Here is a 17,831-nt window from a genome sequence, read left to right as displayed (position 1 = left end):
TCCTGCCGCGGGCGCCGCAGCGGCCGGGTGTCTGGACCGCGGGACGCTCGCCCTCACGCAGCCCCCGGCCCGCCCGCCCGCCCGCCCGCCGTCCCCCGGTCAAACCGCCCCGACGCGCTCGGCTCCCGCTCCGGCCTCGACAGCCCTCGCGCCCATGGCGGCCTTCGGTGGTGCCCGGCCGCGGCCTCTGCTCCTGCTGCTGCTCGGTGAGGGGCCGGGGTCGGCGGGGCGGGAGCTCCGGGGCGGCGGGGCCGGGGCCGGGGCCGGGGCCGGGGCGGCAGAGGTGGCGCCCGGGGTCTGGCGCGGAGCCCTCGGGCCCTGCTGGAAGCGCCGGGGCGAGCTGTCAGCCGGGGGCCGCTTCCGTGGTCGGGCCCCTGGGCCGGCTTCTGGGTGATGAGTCGGAAAATCAGTGGTTGGTGGATTTCGGGGCAGCCGTGGCTCAGTCTCGGGCCGCGTGGTGCGTGCGCCCTCCCGGGTGGCCTGCGCGGATGCTCGGATGCTCGGACGCCCGGACGCCCCGCGCGGGGGGGCGCTCCCCCGAGGGAGGGGCGCGGATTCGCATCGCCGCGCATCCCCGCCCGGCCCCGGCCTCTCGGCTCCGGCGTTTCGCGGTCGCTGGGTGGGTTCGGGTGCCACGGTTTTGTCTTGCCCCTGCCCGTGTAAGGTCAGCTTTTTGAACCGCGTGAGGAGCCACGAGGGACGGGGACCTTAACTCGGGCAGTCAACCCCGAGCTTTGCCCTTCCCCGGCGGCTGTAATGGTTTAGAGGAGCAACGGCTCGAGCAAGTGTCAGGTCGGGACGGCAGCACTGTCCGCACTAGAATTCGCAAAGGATCCTCGTAGGTTAGGTTTTAAGACTCGCCTTCAGAATGAGGAGTAACGGGCCTCATTTCCTGCATCGCGATAGCTGGGAGTAGTGTGCGTGTTGGAAGCTTTTTGATGCCCGTTTCTTTGGGAGGATTTTTTAGGTTTTACAGTCCGATGAAATCCAGCTTTTAGAAAAGATTTTAAATTTGGGTGTAGGGAGCAGCCCCGGGGGCGCAGCGGTTTGGCGCCTGCCTTTGGCCCAGGGCATGATGCTGGAGATCCAGGATGGAGCCTGCTTCTCCCTCTGCCTGTGTGTCTCTGCCTCTCTCTCTGTGTGTGTCTCATGAATAAATAAAATCTTTAAAAAAAATTTTTTTTTGGATGTAGGCCTTTTAAAAATAATGTTTATTTTGATTCTTTATTTTACCAAGAAGCATCTTTCCTAAAAACAAATTTTTTCGAACATGAAAACTATTAATCTTACCTGCATTAATAATTGGCTAACTCTCAAAGCTTAGTTTGTGTTGGACTATTTGGTAGAAAGCATAGGCGGAAAAAAAAAAAAAAAAAAAAAAAAAGAAAGCATAGGCGAGAGTGAACTGAAATTGGCCAGCCTTTAGGATTAAGTGTCATTGCGTAATGTGACCCTTTAAACCACTGGTGTCGACTAGATGATTTCCTTCCCCTTTCCAAATGAAGAACTGTCACTTAGGATGTTTGGAAAGTTTTATTCTGTTTAGTATTATTCATGATTGCGGGACCTTTGTCAGTTACTTGGATTGGTCCCCAAATTCTTAACTATATTTGAGGTCAAAACATTTGGGGTCCAGGATTTTGAACTTCTGTTGTTAGGCGCTCCCTTTTCTCTGCATCCATGGGACTTGACTGCATGCATATGTGGCTTGAGCTTTTACTGGAGCATCATTTCAGTTGTGCCGTGATAACCTGTACACAGGTCTCCCTCCCTTATCTTACAGCCCATCCTGTGCACATACATAGTAAGTGCTCAGTGTGTACATGTAAATGCCCAGTTTGACAGCAACAATCCCTAATCAGATATGCATACATCAGCTCCTTAAAAGTGTCCACACTGAGCCCTGCTTCTAAAGGTTGTGTTTCCATGTGAGGGATGAACTTTGGTCTTTTTTTGTTGTTCTTCTACCTTTAAATTTTCGTAGATGATTATGTATTACCGTTTAAGATGAAAAATACTGGATTTAAAAGAAGCCAAGACAAACTAGGAAGTATTTTTGAAAAAAAAAATTCTTTGAAGATTTTATTCATTTATTTGAGAGAGAGCATACACGAGCAAGGTGAAGGAGCAGAGGGAGAGGAAGAAGCAGACTCCACACCAAGCAGGGAATCCAATGCAGGACTTGATCCCAGGACCCTGGAATCATGACCTGAGCCAAAGGCAGACTGAGCCACCCAGGAGCCCCCTCTTATAAAAATTTTAATGTAGAAGTTTATCGACTCGTTCCTTTAGATGGCAGTCTCTTCATTTCAAAGTGAGTCTTTCATAATTCGAAGTATGTTTGCTCACTCAGCAAGTGTTAGAAAGCACGGTTCAGATGTGTCATCCAATCCCAGATTGCTCAGCACCACTCACTGGCTTTGTGACCTTGAGCAAGTTAACATTCCTGTCCGTCCCTTCGTCTCCACAGCTGCACAAAGGAATCATAATAGCATTGACCTGTGGAGGTCGTCATGATAATTTAGTTAACTACAAAGTGCTTGGAGCAGGACCTGGCACATAGCAAGTGCTTGTTAAAATACTTGATGTTTTGTGTCAGGTACTGAGGATTCAGTGATGAACTTGGTAGGTGAGGTCTGAACAGCTCTATTTAAAGTAACATGATCAGGGCACCTGGGTGGCTCAGTGGTTGAGCGTCTTCCTTTGGCTCAGGTCGTGATCCAGGGTCTGGGGATCGAGTCCTGCATCAGGCTCCCTATGGGGAGCTTGCTTCTCCCTCTGCCTGTGTCTCTTCCCCACCCTTCCCTCTCTCTCATGAATAAATAAATAAAATCTTAAAAAAAAATATCAGCGAGTATTAAAGCCAGTGCTAGTGCCGTGTACTGAGTGTTCTGCACTGGCTCATTTGATCCTCTAATAGCCCCAGGGCGTCAGCACACTTGTTCCAGTTCATAGGCACCTAAACTGAGGGCAGCGATATCTACTGGCCCGAGGTCACACAACTACTAAGGGATGGAGGGGTCTGTCATAGAACCAGGCATGTTTCTCACAGCTGTACTTGTTCTAGAGAATGGAATTTTTACCAGTGGGAGTACGTTGAAGGAATAAGCCAAAGTTACTCCTTTACGTGATCCCTGGAGAGATGATCAAGGTTGTGCTTGTGTGAAGGACTGCTTGAGATTAGCCGTTGCCAGCAGGTCAGGGAGCCTCGCTTTGAAGAGGGACACCCACTCCTCAAGTCACTGCAACATTTTAATTCAAAAAAGAGGTTTTTTCCTTCTTAGTCAGCTATCATCAGTGTTAGAGAATTTAAAAAAAAAAAAAAAAAAAAAACTTAAGACCATTAGGGGCCACTGGGTGGCTCAGGTGGTTAAGCATCTGCTTTTGGCTCAGGGTCCTGGGATGGAGTCCCGCATCGGGCTCCCTGCTCAGCGTGGAGTCTGCTTCTCCCTTTCCCTCTCTCCCTTCACCTTGCTCATGCGTGCTCTCTCTGTCTTTAAAACGAGTATTTTTTTTAATCTTTTTCTTTTTAATTTTTTATTTTTTTCTTTTCTTTTTAATTTTTTTAAAAAAGACTTCATTCATTCCTGGGAGAGAGAGAGGCAGAGACACAGGCAGAGGGCAGTCCTCATGCAAGGAGCCCGACATGGGACTTGTTCCCGGGACTCAAGGATCACACCCTGGGCTGAAGGCAGGTGCCAAACCACTGAGCCACCTAGACATCCCCAATTTTTTTTAAGTCTTAAAAAAAAAAAAAAAATTCTATTAGCATACACACATTTCTTTTATAATATTACGTTCTAATGCTTTTGTAGACCTCTTCCTCTTGACCAGAATTTGGCCTCTGGGGCTGTTTCTTGTTATAACAATAGAAAATTTCTGGGTCTCTCCAGAATAACTGTAGGTTTCTAGTCCTGGTAAAATTTACTTTAAATTTGTTTTTGTAATGCATGAAGGCTCATATCTTCAGCATATTTACTAAGTGAAAGAATTCTGCCTTTGAAAAGTTATTTAATGTGAAATATTTCCTAATGAAGTGTTTTGAGTCAGCAGAAAGTGTTTTAATGATTTAGGGAACTAATTTATAGAAGTGAAGCTTGGTGAAAGCTGATGTGCATGCTCCCATGTGAGGCAGCAGCCGACTGTGTCCATGGCATGTGCAATCACATAGGACTCTGCAGCAGCCGGGCCAGGGCCACAGCCATATGAGGGCATCTCGGGCCTGAGAGAGCCGGTGACTGGAGCTGTACTAGCCCATGTACACATGATCTGGGTCGGTGTCCAGTGTTTCTCTGGCTGCAGTGCCCATGCTTTAACACACGTGCTTCTGCCTGCTGAACATGCTTTGGCCTTGCTGGCATCTCTCTGGACCCCTGGTACACTTAACTTGTCCCTCCCTGAAGGCATGAGGATGATTTGTCTGTTTTTTTTTTTTTAAAAAACCTTTAATGAGTCAGAAACAAAGTGTGGAATTTTTTGTAGGTTTTATAATGGAAATTCATTTATCAGAGTTGCCTAAGGTGTAGTCTTGCCTGAATATTTTGGGGTATAGGTTAAAATTTTGCAAAGCAAAACAACTACACAGGTTTCTTACTTGCCCTAGTTTGCTTCCTTCTGGTGCAGCAGCTTCTGTTTATGAACATAGATTTTGGTATCTCTCATACCAGAAGCTTATGGGAAACTATATGAGGTTTCTGGCTACTTTTTGCTTTTTGCTTTATGCTTATAGTAGTTGGCTTTAAAGATTTTATTTTGTGAAAGTTCCAAGGATAAAATGAATTGGACTCGTTGGGAGTCATTTATTTTGCTAGGGACACGGATTTTAGAATGAAAAGTTAATGGAGTGTCTACTGAGCATTTGGCCCGAGTCACATTTGCACTCAGAGTGGTCGGAGCATGACTAAAGGGCGTGCAGGGGACTGGCAACGGCACATGGGGGAGGACACATCACATCTGAACCTTCTAGTACGTGGTGCTGGCTGATGGCTGTTTGGCTGTAGAACTAGTGAAAGCAACTATTTTTGCCCATCGGTAAAAAAAAGATTGTACTAACACATGTGGCTTGGAAGAATTACTTATTGCTTTACCACAGTGGTCAGATTAGATTTGCTAACCTGCTCAGGGCTGTTGGATGTCACGAAGCCAGAGATGGCACTGACCCTGAGAATTTAAGGAGGAAATAGCCACCATTGCTGTCAAACTGGAGGGACCTGTGAGAGCTTCATTCTGTCCCTTCCTTCTGAGATATAGCAATCCTACCTGGACATGTTGACTGATGTCCTAACATCACAAAGCCAAGTCCAGGTTCGATCGAATCACTGTTTTTTGAAAACCTTTCTGAAATTGGGCAAAGAGCTCAGATCCATGCGTGCATGGCTTTTCTTGCCAGGCCAGCAGTCCACAAGAGGTAACAAGAAATCCAACTTTAGAGATACCACCAGTTCTCCCATGGGCTTCTAGAAGGTCAGTATTTAGGTTGAGTTGTGCCTCCAGAACCCTAGCACATCTTCCAGAGGTCCTCTGAGGACTGAGTGTGGAGCAACCTGTGCCTAGGGATGACCTGGAAATTGACATGTGACTTCCCCATCAGTGTCCTGACATCAAGCATTAAAGAGCTGTCGACCAGATTGGCAAACTGTGATCAGTGGGTTTAGAGTTAACATTTCCAGAATTGTATCTAGCAGGAACAGGACAGAGGATCTATCGGAACCCAGCCTTGGTAATCCTTGTATTTCATTCTTTTAAGAAGCAGGTGGTATTTCCTAATAAAACCCATTATTGCCACAGCTAGAGACAACAGAAGCATTCAGTTGTATTTTCAAAAATGTGTTTGGATATTTCTGTCTTTCCTGGAGTTAGCAGGCCTCGTACATGGCGCAGCAGCAGTGTTTGTGGTGAAGGATGCCAACGGGACGGCTTGCATCATGGCTAACTTCTCGGCTGCCTTCTTGGCGAGCTATGAAACCAGGAGCGGTCCTAAGGTAGGAAACACTGGGTCCTTCATACAGTGTGTGGTGTGTGTGTGAAGATTTATTTTATTATTATTTGAAATGTTTGGAAAAGGACCTCACTGTAATGGGGTTCACATATGCATATGCATGTGCCCCACTGGGCTTGTCAGCTGCCTGTGTCCCTGTGTACCCTAAAGCTGCAGTCATGATGTGTAGATCGTTCTGTTATCTACTCTCACTGTCTGGTAGGAGCATTGTCCCAGACTTCTGCACGAGTTTCTTCTGTGGTCACAATGCAGCCCTCCCTGTGCGGGCAGCCTGATGTGTTAGAGCCTCTCCTGGGACCCCGGCCGTCTCTTACTCTGAGGCTCCGGGCACAGCCGTGTGACTGTATCTCTTCTGTCTGCCGTTTGCCCTGACATCTGCAAGCACTGTCCTCCGATGCCTCTCAGCTTTCTTAAAACAACTTGTACTACCACAGGATAAAAAAGGCTGTTTGCATGTAGACTTCTAACACATAAGCTGCATTTGCATTTTTTTCTTTGTTAACTATCTGTGGGCATTTCACTGAGAGATTTTTTTTAAGGTTATTTATTTATTTATTCATAGAGACACAGAGAGAGAGAGAGAGAGGGGCAGAGACACAGGCAGAGGGAGAAGCAGGCACCATGCAGGGAGCCTGACATGGGACTCCATCCAGGGTCTCCAGGATCACGCCCTAGGCTGCAGGCGGTGCTAAACCGCTGCGCCACCAGGGCTGCCCTCACTGAGAGATTCGAATAAATCTCTAAACTGAATGTTTGTAGTTCTTTGTTTAGACTACCATGTTTCCTTCCACACCTCCTCTGACAGCATTAGATCATCTTACCACCACTCAGGGCAGCAGTGGGGTCCGGCATTCAGAGCCCTCAGGACTTTGTGCCAGGTGCTCAGGCTCATCTGCTTGTGTGTGCCACAAGCTCATCTGCTTGTGTGTGCTGGTCTCCAGGTGTATGTGGCTGCACCTGAGGTGGCAGAGGCCTGGGACGGTTGTCCCACAGAAGCCCTCAGGTTACAGAAATAGGTCCAAACACCTTTTGTGGTCATTGCTACTTTACTTTTTCTGTGTTTGGGGTTTTTTTCCATGTCCTCTTGATATATGTTAATTATATTCCACAAATGGGATCACCCACATGCTGCTGTGTACCTTACTCTTTATCACCATAGCTCTGTCACCTTGTGGAGTTCTGTCATTTTTTTTTTTTCCTAAAGATTTTTATTTGTTTATTTATGAGAGACAGAGAGAGAGACAGGGACACAGGCAGAGGGAGAAGCAGGCTCCATGCGGGGAGCCCGATGTGGGACTTGAACCTGGGAATCGAGGATCATGCCCTGAGCCAAAGGCAGGTGCTAAACTGCTGAGCCACCCAGGCGTCCTGAGCTCTGTCATTTCTTGGGAGCAGCATTAGGGTACACCGTCTCCGTGTTTTCGTTAGTGGGTTCAGGTCATGTTGGTGCTCTTGAGGTGGTTTTGTAGTGGTCAGTTCAAATGGTTCTTTGGGGCAGCCCGCGTGGCTCAGCGGTTTAGCGCCACCTTCAGCCCAGAGTGTGATCCAGGAGTCCCAGGATCGAGTCCCACGTCAGGCACCCCACATGGAGCCTGCTTCTCCCTCTGCCTGTGTCTCTGCCCCCCTCTCTCTCTCTCTGTCTCTCATGAATAAATAAAATCTTTAAAAATAAAATAATTTTTTTTCAAATGGTTCTCTTTTTTTAAGATTTTATTTACTTATTCATGAGAGACACAGAGAGAGAGAGAGGCACAGACACAGGCAGAGGGAGAAGCAGGCTCCATGCAGGGAGCCCGACGTGGGACTCGATCCCGGGTCTTCAGGATCACACCCTGGGCTGAAGGTGGCGCTAAACCACTGAGCCACGCGGGCTGCCCCTGGTTCTTTGTTTAAAGACTTTTTAAAGTACAGTTGACAAATAGAACTATGTCATTTTCAGGTTATAGCTTTGTGATTTGACAAGATTACACGTTATGCTGTGCTCACTATACATGTAGCTACCATCTGTCCCATAAAAGGCATGTTCCTTAAAGATTTTTATAGCAAACAACTAGTAATGGCTTTTCAAATATACACATTTCACTTGAAGCCTGATAAGAATTGTTTACCGAGATAACTTTAGTTTTAATTATGTTATAAATTAAAATTATGTTAATGAAGAATGTTTAATGATTTGAGTAACTGTCAGTTTTGCCTTTAACACTTTTTCAGTCTGTATCAACATGTACTGATTTTCCTTGTATTTTTATACAATTGTACGTTAAAAAATTAATATACTAATGGTGGGTTCTGAGAAGGAGCTGAGGTCTGACTTCCTGAAGGTCTTTTTTTGGCACATCTTTCTTTCTTTCTTTCTTTTTTTTTTTTGGCACATCTGAATCCCTTTCGTGACCTGCATCCTGACTGGGTCTGTTGTCCTTTGTTCTAGAATGTAACCTTCGACCTGCCGTCTGATGCAGTGGTATTAAATAGCAGCTCTTGTGGTAAAGAGAACACTTCTGACCCCAGTCTCATGATCGCTTTTGGAAAAGGACATGGGCTGACCCTCAATTTCACAAGAAATGCAACACGTTACAGTGTTCAGCTGATGAGTTTTATTTATAACTTGTCTGACACACAGATTTTCCCCAATGCAAGCTCCAAGGGTAAGAACCAAAAATGACTAGTTATAAAATTAAGAAAATTCAGTTGGAGAGTGTCTAAAATTTTTACCTAAGTTAAAAATTGATTTTTTTTTTTTTAATACAGAAACCAAGACTGTGGAATCTGCAACTGACATCAGGGCAGACATAAATAAAAAATACAGATGTGTGAGCAACACCCAGATCCACATGCACAATGTCACTGTCACGTTCCATGATGTCACGATCCAGGCGTACCTTGCCAACAGTAATTTCAGCAAGGAAGGTAGGACACTGCCTTTGACCCAGGTGCCCAGGCCCAAGGAAGACGTGGAGAAGCTGAACTGGCAGCTCTCATTTAGAACTTTCTCTTTAAAGAAAGTGATCTCTCTAGGTGAGGTTGGACAGATACTGATTTAAAAGGGATAGAAGGGCAAAGCATTTTAATTCCTTTTTGGGAAGCCAATGAGGTCAGGGTGGTAGGCTCTCTTCCAGTTCAAACCAAGTGTCTTCTCCCCAAGACCTATATTTATCTCTTTCGAGCTTGGCAAGCCCAGGGGAAGATGGTGGCAGGACCTTGAGTGTCTTTTGGGGGCTCATGATCCACCAGGGAGGCACCTGCCAGCCCAGCTCCATTGGTGGGTTCTGGGATCCAACAAGAGGGCTCCAGGCTCCTCCTCGCTCTGTGGCCTTGGGTAAGGTGGTCAGCCTCTTGTTACCTTGGAAAGTAAGGATGATAGCCTGTGTTAGCAGGTCCTTGCAATTAAAAAAGAAATTTATGCAAAGTGCTTATGTCAGAGCCTGGCTCAGTAAGTAGCAAAGAATGTTGTCATTCAGCTAGGACTTTCTCAGCCTGCCAGTGAGCTCACAGATCACCGTCCTTTTCCTGAAGGGTGAAGGGGATGATCACCTCAAGGAAGTTGTCCCTTCTTGGTGTTTAGCCGTGCTCTTGTGAGCTTTAGTTTGCCATATCCCCGGTGGTGTGTCTGGAACACTCAGAGGTGCCTGCTGGCGTGTGACTGATTTGCACCAAGTCACTGGTGCTCAGGGGCACGATGGACCAGTTAGCATTTTGTGTGGTTGGGTACAGGCGTCCTGAGAGGCATGTGGCTCTTAGTAGGGCCAGAAGCTGGCCTGCAGGTGCCATCTAGTCCGCCTCCGCTGTTTGTAAGGCCAGTAAGCTAAAAATGGATGTTATGCTTTATCAATTTAAGGTTAAGAAAAGTCAAAAGAACATTTCACAGCACATGAAAATTACATGAAAGTCAAGTTTCAGTGCCCATAATGGAGTTTCTTTAGCAGACATTCATTCATACATCTGTTTCTGTGGCTGCTGTCACACTCCCGTAGCAGAGCCGAGATGGCACAGGCCCTGCACAGCCACAAGGTCTAAAATGTTTGCCGTCTGTAACTGGGAAAGACACGTCCAGCAGCAAGTGTACGGGGTGTAAGGGTAGGTCTGTGTGAGCTGGAGCAGCTCTCGAGGAGACTGGCTGGACTTGGCCTTTCTACGCCACCCTTTTCTGGGGAGCTGTGTGTGTGCATGTCAGTCAGCAGGCCTGAGTGTGCACATTGACACTTGCCTGCTCAGGCAAGGAGTGACTGGGAGTGGTCAGAGTCACACTAAATGCAGCAGGAGCTGATGCTCACAGTTGCAGGTATCTGGGTAGCTAGGTTTCATCCCCAATAGTCTCCGTCCAGCCTGGAGCAGAAGGGAAAAGCAAAAACTGCTAAGGACCTTGGGAAATGAGCGTCCTGGTTTGCTAGCTCAGCACAGTGACCTCTGCACCTGGGCCTCAGGGTGGTCATGGAGTATATAGCTCCTCACCTTTATGACTTGTTGTCTTCTGCTTGGAAAGCTGCTGAACCCAGACATAGATGACCTGGTCTTCCCTGTCTGGGTTTCCCCAGGTGGTGTGGTGCCCGGCTGGTGGAGTTACTGAAGGTGCTGGAGCCTGACATAGGGCTCCAGCTTCTGGTCTAAAATTCCATGTGACAATGGAGAGGCTAATTTCTTTGAAAGCTAATTATTTTGGTATTTAAATAGATTTTATCTTTCAGAGCAGTTTTAGGTTCACAGTTAAACACGACACAGAAAAAAAAAAAAAAAAAAAAAAAAACACGGCACAGGATTCCCCCATAGTCCTGTCCCCACATGCACATAGCCCTTCACTGTTAGCATCCCGCGCATTACTCCCAGTGGGGGACATATGTGTGTGATTCAAGTAGAAAAGATACCTCCGTAAGGTTGGTCCCTCCCTATACCTGTGTCCCAGCCGCTGGCCCCCCTTATCAGAGGACTGTTCACATCCTATGAGGGTTAACTGAGGGTGGATTATTTTGAGTGTGTCGTGGGCAGCTACTTGCTCTGTTCTGTGAGTTGTTGACCAGAACCTTGGTCCCTAAGCTCAGCCTCACTCTCCACCTCCCCTTGTGTCCCATGGTTGTTCCTGTCATCAAAGCTTGCTTTCATTTTATGTTAAATCTGCTTCTACTGATATGTCTGTGGTTTGGAAAGGAAACTTGCTTTTTAAAGACACAAGAGCGCTCTCTTAGTGAATCTGCTGGGAAGAGGAGGTTAAGTGGCAACGCAGAATTGCACAGAATGTCCTATACAAATTGGCATGCCCGTGTGACAGGCTGGAAGGCTTGGTGAGATCATGGTACACCTGCATACTCTTCGCTGGGCAGGAAGGAGTCCCCATAGGGCTTTTGGGATCCTGTCACTATTGGGTCACTTCCTCCAAAGTCACCCCTGATCAGCCTTTACCTGGAGTGCTAAGAAATGAAATCGGCAAACAACAAATCTGTACCCTGAGCTCCAGGGGCTCCCCTTCCCCCTGCACACCCATTCCCCCGCCACACACTCACACCCACACCTGTGATGTCTTCTGTATTTTCTGGGATGTGGTCCTCTGGTGGCCTGGGTCCATGTTCAGTGATAGGGGAGTTTTCCAAGCAGCTGTGTGGGCGGGGAGGAGCTCCAGAATGGGCGTCTGCTGTATGGGCAAGGGCCGCACTGTTCCCAGAAAGTACTACAGCGATCCTTGAACAACACAGGTGTGAGCTGTGTGGGTCTGTTTACATGTGGATGTGTTTCAGTAAATGCAGTACAGTACCATAAATATATTTTTTTCTCTATCTTCTTTTTAAGAATACACTATATAATATCCATAATATACAAGATGCCTGTTAGTGGGCTGTTATTGGTAAGGCTTCTGGTCAACAATAGGTTTTTAATGTAAGTTTTGAGAGGAGTCTGAAGTTAACATGGATTTTTGACTGGCAGGGGTCAGCTCCTGAACCTGTGTTATTGAGGGGTCAGCTGTAGTTGATGACACGACCTGAACCGTGTTGAAGCTCAGCTGTTAGTATATTCCATTGGTACCTCCCTGTGAACCTGGGGTGTGATTTCTGGAGAGCCCCCTGGCTAGCAAGCACCTGGCTAGCCAGCCTCTCTGCCTTAGGGATGACTCCCAGGGTGACGCAGAGCATGAGCTGCTACTAAAGTGCCTCTCTCTTGGGGGACTTTCTGACTGTAGCACACGTTTACCTGAAGGTCGGCTGCTGGCACACCATTTGGGGCCTTCAGGGCACAGAAGCTTTTGAAAATCACATGAGGAATCATGGATGGATGCGCTGAGCCTGCGTTTTCCTGGGGTGCCTGGTCTTCCCAGAGGCAGCCTCACATGCATGGATGGCACTTAGCACATGTATGCATTTTACTGATGATTTCTTTGTGGGCTGAGCACTCTGCAAGTAGGACTGTCATTTCTGCCTTGGGGACAGGGTGCTTAGTGTGCAGACTATGCATTTGCAGTTCAGCGGGGGGAGGGTGCTTGGTCTGTGCAGATTTCCACAGTTCTGACCGTACATTGTGCTCTAAGGCTGACGCTTTGCAGCCTGTTATATGAAAACTGTAGATTGTGTGTAGTTGCTGGTCAGATTTGTGTAGGTTACTCTCCCCCCTCACCCATGCGTGCTGTGTGCCCATCTAGATCAGCATTTTGAGGTCACCTGTTCTCGTTGTTTTGCGCGTTGAACTGTGTCCTGTAACAGTTTGTGAAGTAATGATCAGGCTATTCTAAATGGCAGCTGTAACATTAGCCTGCAGCTTTAGCTCCAGGGGAAGGGTGAGCCATGTGGTCACTGGAAGCCCGAGGTTACACCCACGCTATCATGCTTTTTTCCATCTTTATCTTCTGTCTAGAAAGGCATTTGACTGTAGAGGATAGCATTATGTGAAGGCAGGCTGTGTGAGTGAACATTACAGAAAGTGTGTGGAATTACTTCTACGTAGGGTGAACTTTTCTTTTTCTCCCCACCTTGACCCCCTACCCAGGTAGATGGGATGTGGAGGAGGAAGTGACAAAGCTTCCTTTGAGCTTGGAGCAGGAACTAATCCGGCAGTTATATAGCAGCTTCCTGGCAGGCACTGTGGCCCAGGGTGTGGTGGGCCTGCTCCCATGGCTCAGCCCAGCAGAAATGGGGACAGGGTGGGAATTTGATGGAAATTGTATAAATGCTGTTCTAACTTACTGATTACCCACAGAAACAGGGTGGTAAAACAACTTAGTTTGGGGATGGTGGTTCCTGGAAGTGCTGTGGTGGATCTGGGTGTTTTCGAATGTCAAGGAATCTTCCTAGAAGGCAGCTATCTGTCCTGTATCTTGACCTGTAGAGAACATTCATTTTTTTGCTTTTAGTTCGGTCTGCCTTGATTTTTAAATGTAAGTTTTTGTTGGAAACAATTCATACTGGAATAAATTCTGAGAGCCTGCATCCCATTTAACCTCCTGAGCATATATCCTCTGGGGCCACCATCTGGCCTCCTTCCCCGGGGTCTTCACTCACACGTACTGGACCTTCTTCCCACATGAGGGTGCCTGCCTGTAGGTGCCTTCACCCCATCTTGCTTCACATAACCCACAGCAGCTTGCTCACTCATGCACCTGGACTCAGCTCTGGTCTTGTCTCGCAGGGACCCACCTGATGCTCCTACCTTTAAAGGCCTCCTGGGCTACTCTCCCATAGGTACCATGCTGACGGCACTAGCTTTGTCATAGTGTGTGTGTCTGGGGCTGGCTGTCCCTCCTGAGCCTGTGAGACCTCCAGCACCAGACCCAGTATACAGCCACACAGAGAACTGGTTTGAATTGTTGCCGTTTGCAGTGGTGTGTGGCTGCCTGTCCAAGCAGCAGGTGACAGTTAAAGTTTTTTTTTACTTCCAAGTACGAAGGAAGGTTTGTCATGCAGACAGAAGGGGATGGATCTGTGAAGGCAGGGTTGCAGAAATGCTGAGCTGGAAGAGCATCCAGTCAGAGCTGTGGTGCAGGGGCAGGAGTGGAGACCACCTGTGGGACAGCGGTGCCTACCTGTCTTGTACTTCCAGAGTGGGGTAGCCACCTGTCATCCAACCATGCAGACTGAGAAGTCACATTCTGCACGTGGGGCTAGCTGAGTCTGCGGGGGTTGTCATAGCTCCTGGTGGTTTGAGGACTCACTTTGTCTCTCTCCCCACTTGTCCATCCAGAGACGCGTTGTGAGCAAGATGGGCCTTTCCCAACAACAGCGCCGCCACCACCTCCCCACCCTTCACCATCCCCAGCGCCCGAGAGCCCCTCTGTGCACAAGTACAACGTGAGTGGTGCCAACGGGACCTGCCTGCTGGCCAGCATGGGGCTGCAGCTGAATGTCACCTACAAGAAGAAGGACAACACGGTAGGCTCCGCCTCCAGGGACCCTTCCTTCTGTGGTAGGGGTGTTGGCCCACAAGCGCGGTAGTGGTGGTGGTGGTGCTGTTCCATGATGAGCCCCTGGCATACAGCTATACCCATCTGTCTGCACACCAGGGCGGCTTTTCTCCGAGACAGAATCAAGGAGCTGCAGGGTGGTCTGAAAAGCCAGAACTCTAAAGGGCGAGTTTACTGACCCGCCCCTCCCCCCCCCGAAGAACATTACACTTTGCTTTAAACATACACCATTCCAACATTTTATGCTTTTCCTTTGAAGTACTGCCACCTACCAGGGACCACGCACGTCTCAGGGCTGTGCGGGGAACTTGAGTGTGATGGGTGTGCAGTGTGTGTGGACCTTCCCTTCTGCTTCTGGTTAAAATGATTGTGGCCTTGAAGTTCCTGTTTTAAGATTACTTTTTCTCCAGACTATAGACGACCTGGGGTGTGACAGGGCATGATAACTTGTTTTCTTTCCCTACTTAGACTGTGGTGAAAGTGGTCAGCATCAACCCGAATAAGACCACCGCCGGAGGGAGCTGTGGCGCCCAGCTGGTGACCCTGGAGCTCCGCAGCGAGAGTGTCACTCTCCTGGCCTTCCAGTTTGGGATGGTGAGAGGCTCCATGTTTGTACTCCGGGGGCTTCAGTGTGGGAGCTGCTGGCATCTCAGCCTGCCACTCACTGTGGCTCTTCCTCCTGTTTGTTCACACATGTCTGCTGCACAGCGGTGGTGGAGCTGAGGGCACTGTGTGCCGGCCGCAGTCAAAATCAGATTGAGGTGCCAAGACCTACAGCTCTGCCTTCTGAGGAGGGGGGGTCTGCTTTCTGTGTCTTCCTTGTTTGCTGGTGTTTTAAACCCTCAGCCCTCCCATCCTCTTTCCCTGAAGGAATGCCTCGGCTGGTTCCTTTATGCACCAGATGTGGGGGAACGCCTGGGGCCGGTGCAGCTGTGCTCAGCTCAGCCTCCCGCCTCATGCACTGTCGGCAGCGGCTCTGGGTCCTTCCTGAGGGGCAGCGTCTCTGGGGCCTGGGTCTTCTCTTCCTTACACCTGTCTGGGACGAATCCTCTGTGATGTTAGTAAAGTCCTCTGGGAAGAAAAAGTGCCATCTGTGAGCGTTTATAGTATGCACTGCAAATGAGCTGATTAACAGTTGGGTTTCTTCTAATAAAGTTCTATTCCTGAAATTCAGCAAACATTAGGAAAGAGTTTGCTTTCTTGGAACATGGCTCCTTCCCATCCCTATTTTAGCAGAGTCTGATTCTGTAAGAAAAAGTCTGCAAGGAATTAAAAATTAGGTTTTGAGATTTATGCAATGCCTTTTACACACCGCATGCTCTACAGCTTCATGCTAAAGCTAGAAATACAGGAGTCAGACTTATTGCCAGATGACCCTTCAGGTTTGACAGTAAACATGTGAATCTGGCAAGCGGCTAAGAATTCTCTCCTTCTCTTTAAGAATGCGAGTACTAGCCGGTTTTTCCTGCAAGGAATCCAGTTGAATATGACTCTTCCTGATGCCAGAGGTAAGACCGCCACCACTCCCCTGCCCATCCAGGTGCCCCAGAGCACTCACTGTCATGTGCCTTTGCAGACCCCACCTTTAAGGCTGGCAACAACTCTCTGAGGGCACTTCAGGCCACCATTGGGAATTCGTACAAGTGTAACGCCGGGGAGCATGTGCAAGTCACAGAAGCCTTTTCTGTCAACATCATCAAAGTGTGGGTCCAGGCTTTCCAGGTGCAAGGTGACAAGTTTGGGTCTGGTGAGTAGCACCCAGGGCAGCATTTCAGACTCTCCGCAGGGTCAGCAGGCTGTGATTCTGTCTGGATATATAATCATTTAGAGCAAATTCCCCTTCCTGCATCCTCTGGCCTGCGGAAGGCCCAGTATCTTACAGATGTGAACCGTGGCGGCGTTTGAACAAAGGTCCTATTAAGCACTGGCCTGCATCTTCCCCTGTGAAAGCATGGTCTAGGAATGCTGCTGTTTGCTGTATTGTGTCCAAGCAGTAGTTGATTAGAATCAGAGCCCATCCTGTTCTGTCCTCGTGGCTGGATTGTGGGAAGGGATGAGGAGGAGGGGGAGGCCCGTTCGGGGGTAGTTGGTGTGAGCATGGTACGCTCCCTCTGTTTCTGCAGTGGAGGAGTGCCAGCTGGATGAGAACAGCATGCTGATCCCCATCGCCGTGGGTGGTGCCCTGGCAGGGCTGGTCCTTATCGTCCTCATCGCCTACCTCATTGGCAGGAAGAGGAGCCATGCCGGCTACCAGACGATCTAGCACAGCCGGGAGAGGCACAGACCAGCAGCTGCTGCGGGGCCTCTGCTCATTTTCCTGAGTTTAGATTGGTGTTGAGGGAGGCACACTTTCTTGCAAACTGATTTCAAATCTGCTTTATCCAATGTGAAGTTCACCCTGCAGCATTTACTATGCACAAGAGTAACTTTGAAATGACGGTGTTAATTTTGCTAACTGGGTTAAGTATTTTGCTAATGGTTAAATGTTAATATTTACCAAAGTAGAACTTTAAGGTGGGAGGGTAAGAATGCTTATCTAAAAGGGCACTGGCTCCACTATCATTTGGCTTTTAAGCCAAATTTAAGATTCTGGTGTTTGGCCTCTTCATTCTTGATTGAACTTTGTAGCCTCGCCGTGGGAGGTACCTGGTCTTGACCTGAGGACTGAGGAGAGCTGGCTAAGTGTTAGACTGGTATGCATAAGAAATTAATAGAGAAAGATCTGAAAACAGAAGTACTCCAAAAGATGAAAATCCGGAACACTTAAATTAAGCTTTAGAAGCCAAGACTGGCCCGGCCTCCCTCCCCCCCCCGGGCGCACAGCTCAGTACTACAGCATCAGGGCCTGCCTGTGGTCTTTCCATGCTCTGCCACTCGAGAGCTGGCACTTTTTTTAAATAGACAAATGGGTGTTATTTTTATTTACCTTTTTGTAAAGTGATTTTCAGTCTTCTGTTTGAGGTTCGGGGTGATCCTGTCCTGCACTTGTGTAAATACTGGGTATCACGCTCTGATCTACCCGCTTGCCGCTCGGGTGGCTGTGCACTGAGGACCCTTCATGTCACGCATTGCTGTAACAATGCTAATAAAACATCTCTTTCTTTCTTTGCCTAGACCTCGTCCTTCTGTCTGCTCTCATAAGAGGTGGAGAGCAGGGGAGACGGGTCTGCTGGGTAACTTGGAGGAGGAGGGTGGTGTGGACTCCTGCAGGGCTTGGTTTGGAGCCCTGTGGCCCCACCACTTTGAAGAGGGGCCGCCTTAATCTCCAGGATGTGGCTGCAGGAGGCCCCGCCAACTGTGCTTAGAGCTTTCAGAACGGGAGCTGAAGCCTAAGATTTATTTTAATCTCCTTTTTAAGCAAAGACCTGTGCCTTCCTAGGATTTATGGACCTTGCTGAGTGAGGCTGAAGCTGGCCTTCCTGCCAGGCAGCCCTGGGACTGGAGCCCCAAGCATCGCCT

General features: G+C 48.4%; 1 protein-coding gene across 2 annotated transcripts; it reads left to right on the top strand.

The window, feature by feature from the left end:
- The first annotated feature begins 51 nt into the window (after window positions 1-51).
- LAMP1 (lysosomal associated membrane protein 1) lies at window positions 52-17,485 on the top strand. Of its 2 annotated transcripts, none has more exons than XM_072782319.1 (9): window positions 52-206; window positions 5,860-5,981; window positions 8,427-8,643; window positions 8,747-8,905; window positions 14,153-14,340; window positions 14,841-14,966; window positions 15,814-15,880; window positions 15,949-16,119; window positions 16,496-17,485. In XM_072782319.1, the coding sequence occupies exons 1-9, from the start codon at window positions 155-157 to the stop codon at window positions 16,633-16,635; spliced, it is 1,242 nt and encodes a 413-aa protein (XP_072638420.1). In that variant the 5' UTR covers window positions 52-154; the 3' UTR covers window positions 16,636-17,485. The 2 variants fall into 2 exon arrangements, with proteins under 2 accessions (XP_072638420.1, XP_072638421.1); XM_072782320.1 differs by having other exon boundaries at window positions 95-206; window positions 5,863-5,981.
- Window positions 17,486-17,831: the final 346 nt, after the last annotated feature.

Source organism: Canis lupus, chromosome 17 (genome assembly GCF_048164855.1).
Source record: "Canis lupus baileyi chromosome 17, mCanLup2.hap1, whole genome shotgun sequence".
NCBI lineage: Eukaryota > Metazoa > Chordata > Mammalia > Carnivora > Canidae > Canis > Canis lupus.
This window is presented reverse-complemented; position numbering and strand designations above follow the sequence as displayed.

Bases quoted from the DNA above. Each gene is read 5' to 3' on its own strand.
- LAMP1 (XM_072782319.1), top strand. From the start codon at position 155: ATGGCGGCCTTCGGTGGTGCCCGGCCGCGGCCTCTGCTCCTGCTGCTG. The intron at 5,982-8,426 runs GTAGGAAACACT...CCTTTGTTCTAG, and splicing joins AAACCAGGAGCGGTCCTAAG to AATGTAACCTTCGACCTGCC. The intron at 14,967-15,813 runs GTGAGAGGCTCC...CTTCTCTTTAAG, and splicing joins TGGCCTTCCAGTTTGGGATG to AATGCGAGTACTAGCCGGTT.